This window comes from Mandrillus leucophaeus, unplaced genomic scaffold, assembly GCF_000951045.1.
Source record: "Mandrillus leucophaeus isolate KB7577 unplaced genomic scaffold, Mleu.le_1.0 Scaffold390, whole genome shotgun sequence".
Classification (NCBI taxonomy): domain Eukaryota; kingdom Metazoa; phylum Chordata; class Mammalia; order Primates; family Cercopithecidae; genus Mandrillus; species Mandrillus leucophaeus.
Window position 1 is genome coordinate 1971433 of NW_012104143.1, and position 23087 is coordinate 1994519.

Below are 23087 nucleotides of genomic sequence, written 5' to 3' on the forward strand. Positions count from 1 at the left end.
TTTGGAGTATTTATCTAACCAGAATAACTACCTGTGATGGAATTGGCTCCATGGGGAAAGGGAAGAGGATTAGATGGGGACTGAATTCTCATCTTCCATGGTCAGAAGTAAACATTTGATGTTTAACAATGAGTAGTCTGGATCTAGAGATATAATGCTACCTAGATATGTGGATATAAATGCTAAAACAACCTGCTGACCTGGTTTCCTAGTTTTCTGGCTTCTAGGGGTCACCTACATTCCTTGGCTCATGGTCCCTTCCTCCATCTTTAAATCCTGCAGCACAGTATCTTCAAATCTCTTTTTCTGGTCCCCCTACCTCCCTCTTATAAGGCCCAGGACCCTTGTGGCTATATTAGCCCCACCTAGATTATCCAAGACAGTCTCCTCATCTCAAGCAAACATATTCACAGATTCTGAGGACAGAATTTGATCCCCTAGGAGCCAAACCCATGCGTAAGCCACATGTCACCTCCCCAGGAACCAAAATAGTGTTGCTCAACTGCCCTCTATTGAGTGAATGAATTAAGTGTGGTAACAGAGAGGTGCAGGAAAGAGTAGGACTTTCAGATGGCTTCCCACCCATGTGTGGCTATGCATGGGTCACTTAACCTCTCTGAGCTGAGCTTATGGAGAGGCTGTGAAGATGAAGAAGAGGCCACCCTGCTCTCATTTCTAGCACCCATGCCATCAGCAGTGCTGTCTAACATAACTTTGTGATGAGGTCACTTAAAATGTTCACTTAAAAGTTCACTTAATTGAGCTCTTAAAAAGTGGCAAGGGTATTACAGAACTGAATTTTTAAGATTTTAGTTAATTTAGATAGTGGTTCCTAACTTGGACAGTGTGATGCTGAAATATTTCTCATCTATGTCCATTCCTCTGACTCTACCACCTCTTCGTAGTTCACGGTCCCATCACCTCTCACCAAGGCCTCTGCAGCAGTCTCTTAAGCTCCCTGCTCCCATTGCTTGCTTCCTTCCTTCCTTCAATAGGAATATTCATCCATTATTCATTGAATAAATATTCATTAGCATGCTGTCATAAAGTGTGGATTCCAGAGCCTAACCCTTTGGGTTTGAATTCTGGCCCCATCATTGTCTAGTTGTATGCTCCGGGAAACAGATCAATTTACTTCTCTGAGCCTCAGTTTCCCCATCTGTAAAATGGGAACAGTAAGCACCCCATTGTGTTGGAAGGATTAAACGAGTCACTACATGTGAAGAATGGAGAAACAGGCCACTACCCCATGGCGAGCACTTTGTAATGATCAATTGCTATTGCAGTGAAAGTGCTCACTATTTTTAAAAAATCCTTCCTGCAATCCAGTATCTATCCTGCAGTTTATTTATTTATTTATTTATTTATTTATTTATTGAAGATGGAGTTTTGCTCTTGTTGCCCAGGCTGGAGTGCAATGGCATGATCTTTGCTCACCGCAACCTCCACCTCCCGGGTTCAAGTGATTCTCCTGCCTCAGCCTCCCAGGTAGCTGGGATTACAGGCATGTACCACCATGCCCGGCTAATTTTGTATTTTTAGTAGAGACAGGGTTTCGCCATGTTGGTCAGACTGGTCTCGAACTCCTGACCTCAGGGGACCCAGGGAGCCTGAGCCTCCCAAGTGCTGAGATTACAGGCATGAGCCGCTGCACCTGGCCCATCCTGCAGTTTGTTGTTGTTGTCGTTGTTTCTTGTTGAGACAGAGTCTCACTCTTTTGTCCAGGCTGGAGTGCAGTGGTGCAATCTCGGCTCACTGTGCAACCCCCGCCTCCTGGGTTCAAGCAATTCTCCTGCCTCAGCTTCCCGAGTAGTATGCCATCATGCCCGGCTAATTTTTGTATTGTTAATAGAGATGGGGTTTCTCCATGTTGGCCAGCCTTGTCTCAAACTCCTGATTTCAGATGATCCACCCACCTCGGTCAGCCTCCCAAAGTGCTGGGATTACAGGCATGAGCCACTGCACCCAGCCCATCCTGCAGTTTTGATTCTCCCCACACTGGTTCTAAAGCCCCGTTCCCCTCCTGAAATGGTTTCCTGCACCCATGAGAATAAAACTCAGATTCCTTACCGTGACTTGGAAGATTGAGTGTGGATCCGCTCTTCCCTCGTCACTTCCTGCTGTCCCCCTCCATTGTGGCCCTCCAGCCACACTGGAGAGCATTCTGCCTCATACCTGGGCCCAGCATTTCCCTCCCTTGGACCTCTGTCCATACCGTTTGCCCTGCCTGGCCCACCCTTCCCTCCATCCTTCCCACAGGACTCTCTGGTAACTTTCAAGGCTCAGCAACTCTCTGGCTTCCCCATACACAGCCTCCCCTCTCCTCCCTTCCCCTCAATCTTCTCAGTCATATCACGCTGATATAGCAATGATATCTCCACCACAAACTATCTTGATTATTTGTTTGTTGACTTGGCTGTTGTGTATCTCCATCTCCTGGAATGCAGCATTAGCAAGGACTTAGCACACTGCCCACACCCAACCAATGCTGGAGAAGTAGGTGTTAGCCATTGTTAGGGAGGAAATCTCAAAACGATGCAACTAGTATTTGCAAATGCATCCGGTCACCCCAGAACCACCAACATCTTCAGTCTCTGTATTAGATTTTATTTTGCCTGTTGCGAAATTCAGCCAAAGTGACAAGAAGGACCTACAAGTTGACAGTAGGGCTGAGCTTTCAGGCATAGTTGGTGGTCAAGAGAAGCCGGGTTGGAACCAACTGTTTGGTTATGCAGTTAAGAAACTGGAAATTGGCTGGGTGTGGTGGCTTATGCCTGGAAACTCAGGGTCTTGAGAGGCCGAGGCAGGAGGGTTGCTTAAGGCCAGAAGTTTGAGACCAAACTGAGGAACACAGTGAGACCCCATCACTACAACAAATTCAAAAATTAGCTAGGTGGGATGGTGCACACCTGTACTCCCAGCTACTCAGGAGGTTGGGGAGGGAGGATCACTTGAGCTTGGGAGTTAGAGGCTAAGTGAGTTGTGATCGTACCACTGCATCTCAGTCTGGGCAACAGCAAGACCCAGAGAGAGAGAGAGAGAGAGAGAGAGAGAGAGAGGAAGGAAGGAAGGAAGGAAAGGAAGGGAAGGAAGAAAAGAAAGAAAGGAAAACTGAAAGCTGAATAAATGTAATTTTTAGGCCTGAGTTGTATTTTGTCTAGCATGTAATCCATCCAGTGTATTCAGTTTAATTAGAGGCCATGGGCCTGGTTTGAGAAAGAGCTGTGTGATCGAGGGGCTAAATTAAGAGGAGGAGGGTGTTGGCACACAAAATTAGAGAGAGGTAGGGGGGTGCTTCCAGGCCCTGGGGAGGAGTTTAAACTTTCGTCTAAAATGAATGACAGGCCGGGCACGGTGGCTCATGCCTGTAATCCTAGCACTTTGGGAGGCCAAGGCAGGCTGATCGCTTGAGCTCAGGAGTTCAAGACCAGCCTGGCCAACATGGCAAAACCCCGTCTCTACAAAAAACACAAAACTTAGCTAAGCATAATAGCATGTGCCTGTAGTCCCAGCTACTTAGGAGGGTGAGGCAGGAGGATCTCGGCTCACCGAGCCTGGGAGGTAGAAATTTGGCAGTGAACCAAGATTGCACCACTGCACTTCAGCGTGGGTGACACAGTGAGATCCCACCTCAACAAATATGTACAATAATAAAATAAATAAATACAATGGATGAGAATGTGCTAAGGGACTCAAGCCAGGGAAGGACAAACTTGGACCAGTGAATCAAATCAGGCCCTTGCCTATTTATTCTAGATAAAGTTTTATTGAAACACAGCCACACCCACTTGTTTACATATTTGCTTTTGTGCTGCAGTGGAGAGCTGAGCTTTTACAGAAAGAGTTTGCTAACTCCTAGCTTAAACAGTGGGAAATTGTGAATATTATTTATATCTTAATGATAGGATGAACGTTGAAAATCATTATACAAACAATAGGTAAGCACTACGGAAGCAGTGGTTATAAAAGTAATAATAGGTGGGCACAGTGGCTCACACCTGTAATCCCAACATTTTAGGAAACCAAGGCAGGAGGATTGCCTGAGGCCTGGAGTTCAAGACTATCCTGGGCAACTTACTGAGACTCCACAAAATCACAAAATTAGCTAGCTGTAGTGGCACATGCTTGTCATCCCAGCTACTCAGGAGGCTGAGGTGGGAGGGCCACATGAACCCAGGAGTTCGAGATTGCAGTGAGTCAACGTTGTGCCATTGCACTCCAGCCTGAGCAACAAGCAAAACTGTCTCAAAAAACAAAAGTAATAATAACAAACATTTTGATATACCAGGCATTGTTCTAAGCATTTTATATAAATATTCACTCATTTAATCCTCATAAGAATCATATAAAGGGTCAGGTATGGTGGCTGATGCCTGCATTCCCAGCACTTTGGGAGGCTGAGGCTAGAGATCACTTGAGACCAGGAGTTTGAGACCAGCTTGGGCAAAATAGCGAGATCCCTGTCTCTACAAAAAAATTTAAAGATTAGCCAGCTGTGGTGCTGTGCACCTGTAGTCCCAGCTACTTGGGAGGCTGGGGCAGGAATATCACTTGAGCCTAGGAATTCTCAGTTGCGGTGAGCTATGATTGCATCACTGCACTCCAGCCTGTGCCACAGAGTGAGACCTTGTCTCAAAAAAAAAAAAAAAAAAAAAATCATCCAAGGTACGTGTTTTTATTATACCCATTTTATAGTGGGGTAAAGAAACTGAGGTATGGAGAGGCTAAATGACTTGCCTAAGGTCACACACAGGTAACTGGCAGAGCAGGGATTTGAACTTGAGCAACGTGGCCCTGGAGCCCATTATGCTATTCTGCCAATTGATGCTGTAGGGGAGAGAGGCGTTGCTTCTGCCTGGGGTTTTGCAGGACGTGTAGGAGTTGTACAGTACAAAATGCCAGAACGCCTTGCCAGTCACATAAAGGCCAGAGACTGAATAGCTGTGCGGTTCATCAGACACAATTTGTCTTTCCTACCAATGGCAAACCACAGGCTGCAATGGACTTGGCAATATTCAACCCTGGGAGCCAGGACGAGGTACAGAATTTGTAAAATTTTGCAAAATGAAAATGCTGGCTGAGCGCAGTGGTTCACACCTGGAATCCCAGCACTTTGGGAGGCTGAGGCAGGCAGATCACGTGAGGTCAGGCGTTCGAGGCCAGCCTCACCAACATGGTGAAATCCCATCTCTACCAAAAATATAAGAATTACCCAGGCATAGTGGCAGGCACCTGTAGTTCCAGCTACTTGGGAGGCTGAGGCAGGAGAATCACTTGAACCCGGGAGGTAGAGGTTGCAGTGAGCCAACATCACGCACTGTACTCCAGCCGGGCAATAGAGCAAGACTCAGTCTCAAAAGAAAAGAAAAGAAAATGCAGAAGCTTTATAAAGAATTATGAAGAATTTCCAGATGACAACATTAGAATATTAAATCAAGCACAGGGTGGTCCCTGTAAGACTGTACAGGTCCCACTGATGAAGCCAGCCTGGATGAGGGGTTAAGTGGCCATTGGGTGGTTCCTCCCAGCCGCTGGGGCTGGACTGATTAAAAGGAATTGGCATGGGGGTAATTACAAGGCCAGGAGGCCATATTTGGTCATGAGCCCGGTCCTTCTCTGGGAAGACGGAGAGGAAGACACAAGAAAGGAGTTTAGGGTGCTCAGACCAGGAAAGCATCTTCACCCCTAGAGGTGGGGGTCAGAAAAGCCAAGTTATGAATGTTTCTGGACCAACTCAGAGCATATCAACCTTCAGACGCCCACGAGCCTGGAGCTTGGGATGTTTTATTTGGCAGAACCTCCCAGGGCAATTTGTTTTTCTCAACAGAACTTGGAAACAGTGGAGCCCAGCAGCTACATGGGAAGGGGTAGAATCCCAGAGTTTACGTCCCACTCCCTATCCCGGGCAAAGTGGAAGACCATACCCATGGACGGGGCATGTTGATGTCTTTGGTTTTTTGTTTGTTTGTTTGTTTTTTGAGATGGAGTCTCATTCTATTGCCCAGGCTGGAGTGCAGTGGCACAATCTCAGCTCACTGTAATCTCTGCCTCCTGGGTTCAAGCGATTCTTCTGCCTCAGCCGCCACCTGCCCCACCAAGTAGCTGGGATTACAGGCGCACACCACCACACCCGGCTAATTTTTGTATTTTTAGTAGCGACAGGGTTTCACCATGTTGGCCAGGCTGGTCTTGAACCCCTGACCTCAAGTGATCCACCTGTCTCAGCCTTCCAAAGTGCTGGGATGACAACCGTGAGCCACCACACCCAGTGATGTCTTTGTTGTAAAAGGGAGGAGGTGAGGGGGGAGGTTCAAGGCCAGAGTGGAAAGGAAGGAATTGTGGGAAAGAAGGGAGCACCAGCAGTCTAGGAACACTGGTGTGTCGGCATAAAGAGTGTGTTTCACACGTGTTGTTTGTGCACACTGCTGTCCTGATTCTTGTCTTGGATCTGAATAGGTTCATGACCGCCTACGCAAGTGGTTTCCTACATCCAAAAGTTTCTCTACTTTCTCTTGCTTGAATAAGAATCCATCCCCTTCACTTTAGAATGAAGTCTAGCAAAGTTCTGACGTTAGCCTGATTGAAGTAATTCATACTTAGGTGTGAATGACTGAGTGGCTTGATTCATTGGTTAGGGCAAGTAAAGACTGCTGGAATATATGGCAGAACTCTGATGGAGTGGTGCTGGGACTTCACTCTGTCTTTTCTCTTTGCTGATTTGTTAAAATAAAAGGGTAGGAGGCAGAACATGGGCCCTGGTGTCAAGGGGACCTAAGTTCAAATCCTGCTTCTCCTCCATTTCCTATCTGTGTGAAAGCAAGAGCAATTGTGGGCTGGAGCAATTTACTTCAACCTCTCTTTGCCTCATTTTCCCCAGGTGGGTGGTGGGGATAATCAATAACTCTCTCATTAGATTGCTGGGCAGAGTAAATGAAAGATTTGTGAGCCCAAAGCCTAGTACTGTGTAGGCCTTCAACAAACATCAATTCCCCTTCCCCTGTCCTTCTTCTGGCCTTAGAAAGCAAGTCCCTAGAGGGTTGGGCCTGTGTCATGGAACAACTTGGTGAAATGTAGGAAAAGGAATTCTGATTGCATTAGAATCAGAGACCTGACTTTCCATTCCGACTGTATCCCTTCTTTGCTGTGTGACCTAGGGAAAATTGCTTACCCACTCTGTGCAAGACTCCTCCTTCTATAACAACATGGAGGCAGGAAGAGGATAAAGGAAATAATTCATGTAGAGCAATTAGCAAAGGACCCTTCCCTCTATATGCCCCCAATGACAAATGCCAATTCTTCTCTCTCTTAAGAGATGGGATCTTGCTATGTTGCCCAGGCTTCTTTCAAACTCCTGGCCTCAAGTGATCCTCCCAACTCAGCCTCCTGAGTAGCTGCGATTATAAACGTGGCCAATTCTCTGCTGCACCTGGCCAGTTCTCCTCTTTTACATACACACACACACACACACACACACACACACACACACACATATATACATACATTCTGGTCTTAGTTTCCCCTTCTGGGGATATAGGGTAATACTTTCATGGTTCCCATTTCATATACTGCCTCCGAGGCCATGTGAAACAATGTGGCCACTGGGAAGGAAGGCCTCTAGGAAGGGAAGGGACCGCACAAAGTCACTGCAAGATGTTCCATCATTCTTGGCCATCAGAGACTTGATTTCTGGACAGTGGGACCTGTAGGATTAGGCTCAGCAATTTGGGCCACTTCTTTTTTTTCCTTTCCCCCTTTCTTTTTTCTTTCCTTCTATTTCTTTTTTAAGCCATGAGCCAAGTTATTAATGGGCCCTTGGCAGAGAAAATTAATTTCTTTACTTCCTAATTAGGAAGAAGAGCAGAGACTGTACTAGCTGTGGTGGCACTGGTTCAGCACAGAGAACCTTGGGCCGACCTTGGGGTGAACAAATTCTTTTCTCAACTTAAAAAAAAACTCTTATATTTTAGAGTATTAAGTGAGCTTAGAAAATGAGAGAGATGAGGCAAAGAAAGAAAACACAAAAAACAAAAGTAAACTGAAAAAATAGGAGAAGACAATAAACAACTGAAGTTTTGGTCAAGGCACTGTCCTTATCTTTCACTAGGAGTGGTGGGACATAGAGGCGGTATCTAGATGGAGCCATTCCATTGTGATTATTTCTGATGGCCACAACGGGTAGCTAGTTCATGAAGACCATCTTGGTAAAAAAAAAAAAAAAAAAAAAATCTACCTTCATATTCCAGGAGTACACACTTTTTTGATAAGACAAACCATGTCATACTGATCTAAACCCATCAGTCATTTACACTTTAGTGTGAATTACTTCAACTGGGCTTATCCTTAGATACTTGGCTGAGATCATCAGCTAGCCTCCTGATACACGGGGTGGGATTCCTCAGAAGATAAAGGGGCTTGCCTCTGCTCAGTGATCAATGGGGTAACCAGTGTTTTGGTAAATTTTTCTTTCCATAAGGGAGCTTCTTAAACTTTAGGTCCTGGTACTCCAGAGGCACTTAAGTCCTTTCTTGAAGGCTGCCTTGTGCCTGGTCTTTCCATTTCTAGCAATGCTAATGATGTCTTAAAAGTAGACAGTTCCAAATAAACCTGTTTGGACCCTTGTAGGAAAACTAAGGTGTTCTTTTTCACCCTATTTTTTAAAAGATGAGGTCTTGCTCTGTCACCCAGGCTGGAGTGCATTGTGGTGAGATCATGGCTCACTGCAGCCTCAAACTCCTGGACTCAGGCCATCCTCCCACCTCAGCCTCTTGAGTTGCTGGGACTACAGGCATGCACCACCATGCCTGGTTAATTTTTCTTATTTTTTATAGAGTCAGGGTTTTGCTGTATTGCTCACACTGGTCTTGAATTCCTGGACTTGAGTGATCCTCCTGCCTCAACTTCCCCAATAGCTGGGACTACAGGCATGTGCCACCATGCCTGGCTAATTTTTAAAATTTTTTGTAGAGGCATTGTCTCTCTGTGTTGCTGAGGCTGGTCTCAGACTCCTGGGCTCAAATGGTCCTCCCACCTCAGCCTCCCGAAGTGCTGGGATCACAGGCATGAGCCACCACGCCCAGCCCACCTTTTCACTCTTTGTATCTGAATTCTTTTGTATGTCCTCTTGGAAGGAATAGATTGGGCATTGGACCTAGGTTGGGGACCCAGTTCAGCTCACTACCAGAGATGTGACCTTGAGCAAGTTACTTCCCCTCTGGGAGCCTCCGTTTCACCCTCTGGGAAATGGTGGTGATGATCATTATCGTCCTGCCTGGCTCATGGAGCTGCGAAAAGGTCACCATGGAACGTGTGCATAGATGATGTCCACTGGGTCACTGTTCCTGTGTCTTTCAGAGGCGAGTCTGGAGCCGGGAAAACCGAAAACACCAAGAAGGTCATTCAGTACCTGGCCGTGGTGGCCTCCTCCCACAAGGGCAAGAAAGACACAAGCATCACGGTGAGTGGCAGTTCCCAATCAGAGACCATGATTTAACCAACCGGTCTCCAGCTTGCAGCGCAACCGAGATACAAACAGAACATCGCTGCAAGAACTCAGGGCCTGTCTGACTCCCCCTCCCCTGAAGACTCAAAGAGGGACCATCTTTTTGGCGAGCAGGCCTGTTGAGTATGGGTGATTTCTTGGTTCAGCTGGAAGCATCTCTCCAGAAGGGGGCCCGTTTTGTGAAATGAGAATAAGCCCTTTCCTTCCGCAGTGAGATCTTCCTTCACGTCGGGACTTCTCAGTGGTGGCACTGATGTCATTTTGGACCAGATAACTCTTTCTTGGAGGGACCTCCCCGTGCCTTGTACAATATTTCACGACATCCCTGGCCTCGACCCACTAGATGCAGATAGCCCCCTTCCCTCCAGTTGTGACAACCAAAAATATCTGTAGACTTATCAGATGTCCCCTGGGGTGGGACAGTTGCCCTAGACTGAGAATCACTCCTTTCAGTGAATCTCTGTAAAGTCCTAGGGGTTAAGGTACCTTTTGGGTGCCCTGATTCCTCCACGTGTCCCCATGCCTGGGATGGAGATGCTGGTATCACTCGGTCCAGGGACTTCAGTGCGATGCCAGTCAGTAACTGTGGATGGAGCACCTACTGTGTGCCAGGCACCACTTGGGGTGGGGGCCTGGGGATAAGTCTGAGAGATGCTGTTACTCTCTTCTGTGGGCTTCTGGACCTGTGGAAGAGCATGTAGTTGTCAAATAATCCCAGAAATAAACAGACGATGACACAGTATGACTAATGATGACACAGTATGACTAAGAGCTTCGGAGGAAAAGAAGAAGACGTTTCTAGGGTCACCCCCTCTAGGGCCCATCCTTCTCTTCCTCCTCGTGTGTCAGCCCCATCCCATCTGTCCCACAGGAGGGGGCACGCGGTGGGGCCGCCAGGACTGGCCAGCACCTCCGTCTGCAGGTTCGCAGGCGGGAAGATGGTAGGATGGAGATCTGACCACGGTGTGGGGGTCTCTCCAGTGTTCGCCATTCCGGATGTCGCTTTAGGCCCTCAGAGGGGACTCTGGGGCAGCCACCATGGCCGGCTTGTCCAGAAGCCCTTGGAGATCTGGAATGGGCGCTGGTTGTGGCTTTGGAGAACTTTCCTTCTCCGAACAAATGCAGGAAACTCAAGATTCAGCATCCTAGAGTTGTCTCTGGCAAGTTGGTTTCTAGCCATAGTGAGTGGGAACAACGGCTCCAAAGGCTGCGTGGCAGTAAAAATACGGTTTCCACTGCCTTCCCTTTCCCCAAAGAGTGAAAATAGGACACAATACTTTCTAACAACTCATCTTTATCAAGGGCCTAGTATGTGCTACTTGTTTTGGTTGCATGTGTAAACACATCTCAGGCATTGTCTCACTGGATACTGTTTTAAGGAGCCTAATGTGACCCCAGTAATTATGAAAACCTTTGAAATGTCTGGATCTCTAAGAAATTAGAAAAAGGAGGGAATGGCTGAGCATGGGGGCTCATGACTGTAATCTCAGTGCTTTGGGAGGCGAAGGCGGGAGGATGGTCTGAGTTCAGGAGTTCAGGACCAGTCTGGGTGACATAGTGAGACCCTGTCTGTACAAAAAAAAAAAAAAAAAATGGAATTAGCCAGGCATGGTGTGCATGCCTGTAGTCTTAGCTACTTGGGAGGCTGAGGCAGGAGGATCGCCTGAGCCCAGGAGGTTGAGACTGCAGTAAGCTGTGATCACATCCCTGCAGCTAAACAGAGAGAAAAGAAACAGTATCAAGGAAAACGAGCTGACCTGTCTGTCTTGGGGACTCTAGGCTGTTTGGGGGGATCAAAGTCATATATTCTCCAGCCCCTGATGTCCATGTGATGGAAATAACACTGACATTTGTTTTATACTGTGTTGTTCAACCACAGCAAGGCCCATCTTTTGCCTACGTGAGTAACTGAGAGTGTTTTCCTGGTGTGTAGGGGAGGCACGGAGTGAATTTAGATCTGCATGATCCTGTTGCACCCACCAAGTCCCATAGCTGGTGGTAGAAATGGGGTAGGCCCTGGAGTTTCACAACTCAAACAAGTAAATGCACCAAGATACCATCCTGTGGGTGTCTGAGCCAGGGCAGGGTGTTGGGGTGCATTTACCACCCACTGGACTCCTACTGGAATCCCCAGAGTTGCGCTTCAGCCTGAAATGGATTTCTCCAGTTCAGAATGAACCCCTGCACCCTTCAAAGCATCCACTCCTGGTAGCCCTGACTGGAACAACCTAGACAGAGACGTCTGTCCCATCTGGCTGAGTGTCTTAGGACTGTCAGGCACCAAAGCTTCCCTGGCTCCATAGACAGTCAATGGCACAGCTGTGGCATGCCTCCCTCTTCTCTCCCCGCCATCATCCCTAAGTTTCTTCCCCCAGCCCTGTCCCTGGTGCACCAGTGTGTCCCTGTGCATGCGTGTGCAGTGCGTGTCTGTCTCTTGCATGCTGGTTGCTTGACTCAAGCCTCCAGAAACCGTCCTGGAGGTTGCGATGCACTAGCTTTGGTGGCGCGGTAAGGCCCCAGCTACGCAACGCATAACCTGGTCCTGCTTGGACCTGTGCATATGAACTCATCTCTAACGCAGAGCTTGGGGGGCTGACATGTGGGTCCCAGCCTAGAAGAAACCCACAGGTGTCTTGCTCGGCTCCCAAAAAGATCATTCAATCCATCTTAGTTAGACCCCGGGTGACAGTGTTGCAGATCAGAAGGAGAAGTACAGTTCTTATTTGGGATCTGCTGTAGTGTGACCTTGGCCGAGTCAGTTAACTTCTTGGGGCTAGGGTTTCGTCATCTATGAAATGAAGGGTTTGCACCAGGTCCCCCCATTTAAAGCTCTCTTGCCAGGACTTTTCAACCTTATCTGCTAGAATCCCCATTCCAGAAAGAGAGTCTTTTTCAGAGACCATGGAGACCCCAAGTTTATGTGAACGAAAGTGATTCCTTTAGTCATCTTCCCACCAACAAGGAAACACCCACGGCGCTCCTCGTAAATTTCCACCGGTCTCAGCTGTGGTGATTCCACTTGTGGCTGAGATTTTTATGCCAATGAGGCTTTTGCTTCATCTTTCTCTGGGAGCTACAAAAAGGAGGATGTGTGGACGAATAAAAACAGAAACAAATAGCAGCTTCCTACTTTGTCCTGTAGACCAGGTACCCTGATGCCTTCCTGGCATGCAGAGGAGCAAGGAGGAAGCCATGCCCATCGTTGTCCCCTCTAGACACTTTCCTGGCTCCTGTCCAGCCCAGCCCTGCTGCCTGGAAAAATAAGGAAGGGAAGGCAGGAGAGAGATCGAGGAGAAAAACTCCCAGAATCCAGGGCCTGGAGGCTTCAGGGCCCATCTGCAGCCGCTGTGTTTTAGGGCTAGGCCAAGAGCAGCTCCTTTGCTTTCCCAGCTTAACTTACCACATTGGCCCTTTCCTGCCATGATTAATCACGTGACCGCATTTGTGCACATAGCCAGCGGGCTATGTACAGTCTCAGCTGCCTTTAACCCGATGAATGGAGCTCAGGCAACCTGCTTTGAAGCTTTATTCTGCAGTCTGCTAAGAGGATTCCTGGTGGGTTTTGTGCATTCCTTACTTGTCTTCTGTAGGAGACTTCAGAAAACCAGTCCTGAGAAAGGAAAAATTGCAGTTTAAAAAAATTGCACTAAAATAATCAGAAGGAGGATTGTAGTGGTTTAACTTGAAGAAGACTGCTTGTTAAACATGAACAGCAGCACGACTGCCATGTACAGTGGGGCAGGTGGTGCACTGCACAACTCTGTGGGGCACCATTCATCATGATGTAAATGACATCACCGGCATTGTACAAGGCAGTGGCTTTGAGTGGCAGTGATGTTGTAGAGATGAGCAGGCCCTAGTCTTGAAAAAAAGTGACCTTCCTAAGGAGTAGATGTCCTAGCTGTGAGAGAGCCCAGACAGTTGCTTCTTTCCTTCTGAAATCCTCCTGTAAATCTGGACATTAGCATCGGGGTCTAAGAGGAGGTAGGAGATAGGAGAGAACCTGTGGGTTAAGGGCAGAGTTTTGTGACAACATCCATCCAAGGTAGAACTGTCAGGACCTAGGTTGCTTTCTCCAATAACTAGATGTGAATGAATTTTAGGGAGAGCTGGAAAAGCAGCTTCTACAAGCAAACCCGATTCTGGAGGCTTTCGGCAACGCCAAAACAGTGAAGAACGACAACTCCTCACGATTCGTAAGTAGCAAAGCCACGCGGGTTTTCCAGAAAAGGTTTGTTGTCATTTCCTGCCTGGGCTGCAGAGTGTTTGTGTGCGGAGGTGGGAGGGGCATCTGACCCTGGAGAGATGGGCTGTACCTTACAATCTTGCAAGGGCTCCTGCCTCTCACACTCTCATTCATTCATTCATTCATTTACTGTTCACTCAACAAACACTGGTCAGGTGCGGTGGCTCACACCTGTAATCCCAGCACTTCGGGAGGCTGAGATGGGAGGATCACTTGAGCCCAGGGGTTCTAGACCAGCCTAGGCAACAAAGTGAGACCCCCCATCTCTATTATTAAAATTTTAAAAATTATTTATTGAGCACGTGCTATGTGCTAGACCCTTACATCCAATACCATTTTATGTAGCAAAACATGAATTGAGTGCCAACTATGTACCAGGCACGCACCTTCTCCAAGAAATATTTAGTAAGTACCTACCCTGTACAATTATTCTGGTAGGCACTTTTACATGTATCACCATTCTCTTTGTTTGTTTCTCATTTGCTGTTTTTATTAAGTGCCTGCTGTATACCAGGCACTGAGCGAGGCTCACAGGATTGTGATGAATAGTTCAGGTATGGTTCCAGCCTTCATGAAGCTGGTTCTTCCAATTGAAGAACAGACAGTGAGTGAGGCAGGGGGTACTAGCTTCCCATGCACACTCCCCCAGGCTCCAAAGCAAAAGATTTTTGCCTGAGCCCAACAGGGGCAGGGAAACTCTGAAAGTGGGTGGTTGACGTTATGTAGACAAAAATGGTTTCATTGTACAAAAGAAGCTGTTGCCTCTCTGTAGGAGGGTCAGAAAGATATTTTAGTAAGAAAAGATGAAAGAAAAATTGCTTCTGCGTTCCAGGAGTAGGGGGTCTCTGAACTGTCGCTCACTGGGATGGGGTCCCGTGAAAGACTTTGCAGAAAGTTCTGCTCTACTGAGCATATTCACATGGTGGTCCCTGACCCTGCGATCCGCAAGGCCCATTTTAGTAACAAACAATTACACAGTGTCTCCTTTCCTTGCCCAAAATTAGAATCATAGATAGTATCACCTCCTACACGGATTAGATGAATACACGTCAGCGTAATGCCCTAACTGTAATATGAAGAAGAAATAACATAAGACAATTTATTTAAAAAGTGTGCATTTCAGGCCCGGCGAGGTGGCTCATGCCTGTAGTCCCAGTACTTTGGGAGACTGAGATGGGCAGGTCACTTGAGCTCAAGAGTTTGAGACCAGCCTAGGCAACATGGAGAAACCCCATCTCTACAAAAATAAATAAATAAATAAATAGAATAAAGTGCATTTCAGCATGTCAGTGCTTGGGCCAGGCCACAGCAACAGAGGACACAGTAAGAAACAGACACTTCGGTCTATCCACTGCGACAGCTACAAATACAAGGAAAAGGGTCAAGTTCAGGCACTGATGATGTTGGGATGGGATTTTCCAGAATGGCAACTGACTCTCAGTGAAGCACTGAACCAAAAAACAATCTTCTCTAGAGTCACACAGATGGGATATTCTTATATTACAACAACATTTTAAACACTTTTTAATGCTTTTATTTAAAAGCATAAAAATCTAGGCTGGGCACAGAGTGGCTCACACCTGTAAACCCAGCACTTTGGGAGGCTGAGGTGGGAAGATCACCTGAGGTCAGGAGTTTGAGACCAGCCTGGCCAACATGGTGAAACCCTGTCTCTATTAAAAATGCAAAACTTAGCTAGGCGTGGTGACACACCCCTGTATTCCCAGCTACTTGGGAGGCTGAGGTGGGAGAATCACTTGAACCTGAGGAGATGGAGGTTGCAGCGAGCCAAAGTCACACCACTGCACTCCAACCTGGGTGACAGAGTGAGACTCCGTCTCAAAAAAAAAAAAAAAGAGAAGAAAAAAGCATAAAAATCTAAAGGCGTAAAGGTTAGGTTCTACATCTAGCTAATTACAAACAGATTTTTACCTCCATGAGTGTCAGGTAAGACATTGCAAGAGTCATAAGGGATATAGACAAGGATTGGCGTCAGAGACTCTCCTGGTCATTGCAGGACTCCCAAAATATCCTTGGCCCCACTGTTCACTAACAACAGTGGCCCCCGCCATCATGTGACAAGCCAAATCTCTTCCACTGATTTCCAAAATCTCCATAGCAGATGTGCCGCCTCCACTGAGAAGCACTGTGTTTGCGTGTTGCAATTCAGTGCAATGTTTCCAGCCCCGTCATAAATGGAAGTATAAGTACAAGACAAATCCCTAAAAACATCCTCCGCTCACTGGTGTCCCTGCCATCTTGAGAAGGAGAGTGAAGAAAGGCGCCTGGGCCTTGCCTGTGACCAGCCAGCTCTCCCTGGCTCCATTTGGGATATGGTCATCCCAAGTCACTCTACCGCATGTTTCCCGATGAGGAAAGTTTAAAGGTTTTGTCAAGGACTGAGCAAGCCTAGGGGATCGTGTCCACACACGCCAACACTTCCCACCACATTATGTCATGGCGGAGGAAATGGATGAAATCCTGTCTCGTCTATTGAGGAAACAGGAAAAGGGTTGATGCCAACAGATGGAAGATTGGATTCCATCCTTGGTTTCATGGCTTAGCTGAGGCAGGTAGATAGGGCCATCTTTGGAGATACTTGTTGAGCCTCTAGGGCCAGGGACATGACCCATTCCTGCCTAAAGGACATCCTACACAGGGCCTGCTTGGGCATTGTGGCCAATGCTACTCACCTGTCCCACAGAGAAGGTTTAATCCACAGTTGGATGATGTGGGTGCAGCTTGTTATGGAGCAGGGTGGGGTTTGGGGAGGGAGTCCTTTCCAGCCCCTGAATATGGGAAAACCTTCCTTCTGCTTAGGGCTCTACCTCTCAGGAGCAATGTCATGTTGGACTTGATCTCTCTTAGTCTTAGTTTTCCCAGCTTTACAATGGGGATAGTGGGCTGGGTGTGGTAGTTTACTCCTGTAATCCCAGCACTTTGGGAGGCTAAGATGGGAGGATCGCTTGAGTGCAGAAATCTGAGACCAACCTGAGCACCATGGTGAGATCCTATCTGTACAAAAACTTTTTAAAATTAGTTGGGTGTGGTGGTGCATGCCTGTAGTCCTAGCTGCTTGGGAGGCTGAGGTCATGGGGAAAAGGGGATTGCTTGAGCCCAGGAGTTCAAGGTTACAGTGAGCTGTGATTTCACCCCTGCACTCCAGCCTGGGTGACAGAGCAAGACCTTGTCTCCGATAAATAAATAATTTTTTAAAAAATAGGGATATCCGGCTGGGCGCGGTGGCTCACGCCTGTAATCCCAGCACTTTGGGAGGCCGAGTTGGGCGGATCACGAGGTCAGAAGATCAAGACCATCCTGGCTAATGCGGTGAAACCCTGTCTCTACTAAAAATACAAAAATAGCCGGGTGTGGTGGTGCACACCTGTAGTTCCAGCTACTCGGGAGGCTGAGGCAGTAGAATGGCATGAACCCGGAGGCAGAGCTTGCATTGAGCTGAGATCGTGCCACTGCCCTCCAGCCTGGGCAACAGAGCGAGACTCCATCTCAAAAAAAAAAAAAAAAAAAAATGGGGATAGCCATGATGGACTATGGTCATTGCAAGAGCCAAATGATATTGATCTGTGAACATGTTTTACACGTTCTGTTGCTGTCAGGCCTGGGGTGGTCTCAGCTCAGCAGATGTTGGTTCTGCCTGATGAGTTGACCCGTGGGGGTTCTGAGTGTTCGCAAGAATGCCCCCCACCCCCCCAACCTCTGTAACATCTCCCTCCTGCTTGCCCACAGCATGGGGTTAAAGGCTGAAGTTGGGCAGCAAAGCCTGAACTGTGTTTTCCTGTTGGCAGGGCAAATTCATCCGCATCAACTTCGACGTCACAGGTTACATCGTGGGAGCCAACATTGAAACCTGTATCCTTTCCCGGAGCCTGGGCCAAACGGGCACCCCTGCCCCCTACCAACCTCCAGCCCAGAGGCTGGGAGAGTCCAGGAGCCACCCCTGTCTTTCCAGCCTCTTAGGTTTCTTCCAGAACAAATCTCCCCTTAACAGCAGGCATTGTGGTGCAGTGGTTATACATGTGTGGACCGGACCCCTGGTTTGAACCCCAAAGAAGCAGTCTAGCCTGCATGTGATGCTCGAATGACCTGTCCCTTAGCTGACTGACCTTGGGCTGGTTACTCCACCAGTCTGTGCCTCATCAGCAAAATGGGGATGATAACGAATGGTACCTGCCTCATAGAAATGTGAGAATAGAGTGAGTGAACTGATATAAAGCTCTGGGCACCATGCAAGGTGCAGAGTAAGGGCTGCCTACGTAGTGTCTCTTGTATGATCTTCACTTCATTCTCACTCAGCCACCGTCCGAGGCCAAATTCTCGACCTGTTATCCTTTTAGAGACTTGGTCTGTGATGGCCTCCACTTCTTAGGTAGGAAATTAATGAAAACAGAGTTTACCCAGAAGAACGCTGATGTCGCGAGGAACGAGTAGAGTGTCTCTTTCATGAATCTGAGTGGTGAAGTGGAGCCAAGTTAGAAATATCTGGACGTGGGGGAACAACCAGGTCTAGAGTTTAGTGACTGATCAGCCTCAGGAGCTTTGCAGGCGGCCCTGGGGCTCAAGGGTGTGGTGTGTTCACAGCTTCCTGCGGACCACGTGCTTGGCAATGAATAGGGCCTGAGGGGCGACTTAGCATCTTTCTGCCTCTGAGGTCTGCTGGCAGCACCCCGTGGTCCCATTTGTCCACGTTATACGCCCTGGATAAGGGGGTGGGTTGTGGAGTGGCCTCCTCTCCACTGCACTTGTCTAAGCTGCGGGGATTTGGGAAAACCACTGAAGCTCTCTCAGTTTTGCCTCAGTAAAATGGGGGTGATTGCACCTACTTTGTGGAGCTGGTGCAGTGATTAAATGAAATAATATGCATAATAGTATGCACAGCCCTTGGTACACGGCGGGGCCCAAAGTGAGCATCTCATAGGTGGTGGCTATTGTGTTACTGTTAATGTTTGGTATGTTTCTACTTTAATCTGCCCAAACCAGCCAGGATTCCTGTCCTGCAGCTGGGAGGGCTGCCAGGCTTCAGTGAGGGCCCTCTTGTCCTGCAGCCTTGCACACACCTCTCAGCAGTTCATTTCCTGTGTTTAGAGCGAGCCCCAGGCATAGCGCTGTCCTTCAGGCCTCAGCCTTCCTTTTAGATCAGTGGTTCTGAAAGTATGTTTCCCAAACCAGCAGCATCAGCATCACTTGGGAGCTCTTTAGAAACACACATCTCAGCCGGGCACGGTGGCTCAAGCCTGTAATCCCAGCACTTTGGGAGGCCGAGGCGGGCAGATCACTTGAGGTCAGGAGTTCGAGACCAGCCTGGCCAATACGGTGAAACCCTGTCTCTACTAAAAATACAAAATTAGCCAGGCGTGGTGGCATGCACCTGTAGTCCCAGCTACTCAGGAGGCTGAGGCAGAAGAATTGCTTGAAGCTGGGAGGCAGAGGTTGCAGTGAGACAAGATTGTACCACTGCACTCCAGCCTGGGTGACAGAGCAAGACTCTGGCTCAAACATATATGTATGTGTGTTCCTGTGTGTGTGTATATGTGTGTATATATTGTGTACAATACGTGTATACACATGTGTGTATACACATACATACACACACACACACACACACACACATATATATATGAAATGCACACCTTAGGCCCTGCCCTAGGTCTGCTGAATCACATGTTGGAGGGTGGAGGCCAGCAAGCTGGGTTTGAATAAGCCCTCTAGGAATTTTGACGCACCATGAGAAAGTCTGAGAATCACTGCTTTCCAGCTAGGACATGGGCTGTGGTAGCCCAGGCACTGCTAGCTGGGTTTAGGACTTGAAGAAGACAAGGTCTGCTCATCCAGCCCCATCATCCCGCAGCATCACACTTACTGCTGTGGCAATCCACCCAGTACAGTAGCCCAGCCTCCTAGTCGTCCTCTTCCATCACCCCAGACCCTGGGATCTCCATGCCACCCTCACCTGCCCTCCCCTGCCCTCCCCTCTGCTGTCCCTCCTGCCACCCTCCATGGCAGAGCAGCTCTCCTGAAATTAATTAGTATAGCGTGTTTACGGTCTCTCTCCCCTCCGTCCCATGAGACCCCACTCTTGGAACAGAGGGCATAGAAGACAGCTTTGCCACTTGCTAGCTGTATGATCTTGAGAAAGGACCTCCCTTCTCTGAACCTCAGTTTCTCCTTCATGAAAACACCAATAATAGTTGCACTTACTTCCTAGCATACTTGGTGAGGCTTCAGTGAGACAATTTATATCAATCATTTCACGTAGGAATGAATCATAAATCATAGAGGGTGTCATTATTTGCATTCTGTAATGTCTGAAGACAGCTCATTTTAAAGAAGATTTGCTGGTGATGGCTGTTAGGGGAACATCTCATTATCATTACCATCTTCCTGGGGTCTTTCTATGCTTTGTCTTTTCACTCTATTCCCCTCCCTTCTTTCTGCGTCTGAGGTCTGCTGGCAGCACCCAGTGGTTCCATTTGTCCGCAGGGGCGATGGTCAAAGTTAGACATTACCGATCCCTGGGGCAGAACTGGAAAGTCATCCCGTGTGAATTGGGTATGATAGAGATGGATGTGGAAGACCGGAAGAACACCCACAGTATCCCCAGAATCCCTAACTCCCTCCAAACCAGATCTGCTGGAAAAATCACGGGCAATTCGCCAAGCCAGAGACGAGAGGACATTCCACATCTTTTATTACATGATTGCTGGAGCCAAGGAGAAGATGAAAAGTAAGTGACTAGCAATGACATGTGATTGGAAGGCTTGAGCCTTCCCTTTCATCAGAATCCAAGGTTAAGAGATTGGCTATTAAAACAGTCTCAGATCCTGCCAGAAAGGACCATGTCTGTGAGTGACAGATGAGCAGTTCTTCATCTCCTCCCAGTGAGTGAGTGTGGCTTTTGTTCAGTCATTCTCATTTACTGACCGCCTACTATGTGACATAGTAGCCATCAACTCCAATTAGACATTAGATCATTAATGACTCATGTCTAATTAGACCAGAGAGCTTCAAGTCCAACTAGACACAGTCTGTGCCTTCAAGGAAAGGGAGAAAGACATTTGCTTTACTTGCCAATTTATAAAACCTGCAAGTATAAAAGATGCATTCTGGTTTTATAAGGAATTTGCAGGGCCAGCGGGGCTAAACACTTTTCATTATACATGTTTTGCCAGTGACTTTGTAGAACAGGGGTCAAAACTTTTTCTGTAAAAGGCCAGATAATAAATCTTTAGGCTTTGCAGGCCACACAGCTTCTGTCACAGCTATTCAACTCTGCCATTGTAACGCAAAAGCAGCCACAGGCAACACATACACCAATGAGCACAGGCAACACATAAACTGAAGTATGCAGGCAACACGTAAACCAGTGAGTGCAGATGTGTCACTGTGTTACAATAAAACTTTATTTACAAAAACAGGCAGTGTACAGAAGTTTGCCGACCTCTATTGTAGGGAAAAATGTTTTTTATGTAAATACAATACACTGTACACCAGACTCCAGTAGGAAGTTACAAGTTCAGTTCTGGACATGCAGTTGTTTACTAACTCCTAAAAATATATACAAATCACATAGCTTAAAAAAGGAGTGGATCAGTCACTACCTGTCCGTAGTAGAGTCTACATATTAGTAATAAGTTTTAAGTCTGAAATTTTATGGGAATAATACAGACTTTGCTTCCCATCTCTTTTGTGGCCCGAGTGTAGTTATTTTGGTTAAGACAGTTACCAAAAGGATCTGTGTGAGCTCAGAACTTCGCTGTGTCGGAGTGGATTGCAGAGCTCAGCTACGGGGGTGGCATTTTCCATTATTTAAATTTCCAGGGTGGGGCGCAGTGGTTCATGCCTGTAATCCCACACTTTGGGAGGCAGAGGCAGGCGGATTACCTAAGGTCAGGAGTTTGAGACCAGCTTGGCCAAGATAGTGAAACCCTGTCTCCCCAAAAATACAAAAATTAGCCAGGTGTGGTGACTGGCGCCTGTAATCCCAGCTACTCGGGAGGCTGAGGCAGGAGAATTGCTTGAACCTAGAAGGTGGAGGTTGCAGTGAGCTGAGATTGCACCACTGCACTCCAGCCTGGGTGACAGAGTGAGACTCTGTCTCAAAAAAATAAAAATAAGTTTCCTTAATGGCTGGCTTTCTGGAACATAGGATATGAGGTGGAGCACTTTTTGGTAAAGGGGGCATGCTGAATGTATGTTATATACCAGCAAACATGGTACATTAGCAGTTACAGTGCAGGACCCTGTGGAATGGGCCAGGGAAAAATATTGACATTCCTCTTCCTTTTATTTGGCACCAAAGAAAACAGTTTGGTTGTCCGGTAACTTGGGTTCCAGTTTTGTGCTTTGCCTCTGGTCTTCCAGAAATGGGCAAGTATAGGACTCACAACTAAATTCCCGGGGGCCCTTTGTATTCTAGATGATAGAACTGGAAAGATGTTGGGCTTGTAGACAGAACCAAATATTCCTAAAAGCATCCAAACTCGGGTTAATGAAGTCTTGGCAAAGACCTCAATCCTCGTGACTTGAATCAGGCATTTCAAGTTAATCCAAAAGTTTGAGTTAACTGGTGTCTTGGGTCAATTTAACCTCGAGTTTATCAAGCAGCTTCCAAGTGACTTGACCCATAAAAGGCCTTTATTTTAAAAGAAAAATATCTTGCTGACGTCTTTCCAAAAGTATAACCAAATCCAACCTAATTAAAGATTGATCTGGAAGAGGATCTTTGATGTATTGGAGGGTATAATAAAAGCAAATGGTGCAGGAGAAAGAAAGGCAATTATAAAGCTGAGGGTCGGGGAGAAGCCGAACAACAACAAAGGAAATGTAATCATAGGATACAGTTTTACAGAGAATATCTAATTAATGTCATAATATAAACAGGGAGTTGGCAAACTGTTTTCACTAAAGGATCAGTAGTAAACGTTTTAGACTTTAAGGACCAGATGGCCTCTGTTGCAACTACTAGCTCTGTTGCCTAGTGAGAAAGCAGCCGTGAGAAATAAACAAGGACATCAGAGTGGCTGTGTTGCAATAAAACTTTATTTACACAAACAACAGGGGACCGGATTTGCCAATCCATGATATAAGCCTTATGTATTAATTCAACTAAAAATAGCTGGAGGTGGCTGGGCACGGTGGCTCACACCTGTAATCCCAGCACTTTGGGAAGCTGAGGCGGGTGGATCACCTGATGTCAGGAGTTTGAGACTAGCCTAGCCAACATGGTGAAATCCCATCTCTACTAAAAATACAACAAATTAGCTAGGTGTGTTGGTGGGTGCCTGTAATCCCAGCTACTCGAGAGGCAGGAGAATTGCTTAAACC

General features: G+C 47.2%; 1 protein-coding gene across 1 annotated transcript in view; it reads left to right on the top strand.

Moving 5' to 3' along the window:
- The window catches only part of LOC105547538 (myosin-11-like), a gene marked incomplete at its 3' end in the record, with an annotated part of 86023 nt that overhangs the window by 61301 nt on the left and 1635 nt on the right, over window positions 1–23087 (top strand). Inside the window, exons 5-9 of the mRNA XM_011991191.1 lie at window positions 9352–9454; window positions 11379–11399; window positions 13603–13695; window positions 17552–17615; window positions 20389–20487. Coding sequence (XP_011846581.1) covers window positions 9352–9454; window positions 11379–11399; window positions 13603–13695; window positions 17552–17615; window positions 20389–20487 — 380 coding nt within the window. The remainder of the gene's footprint in view (window positions 1–9351; window positions 9455–11378; window positions 11400–13602; window positions 13696–17551; window positions 17616–20388; window positions 20488–23087) is intronic.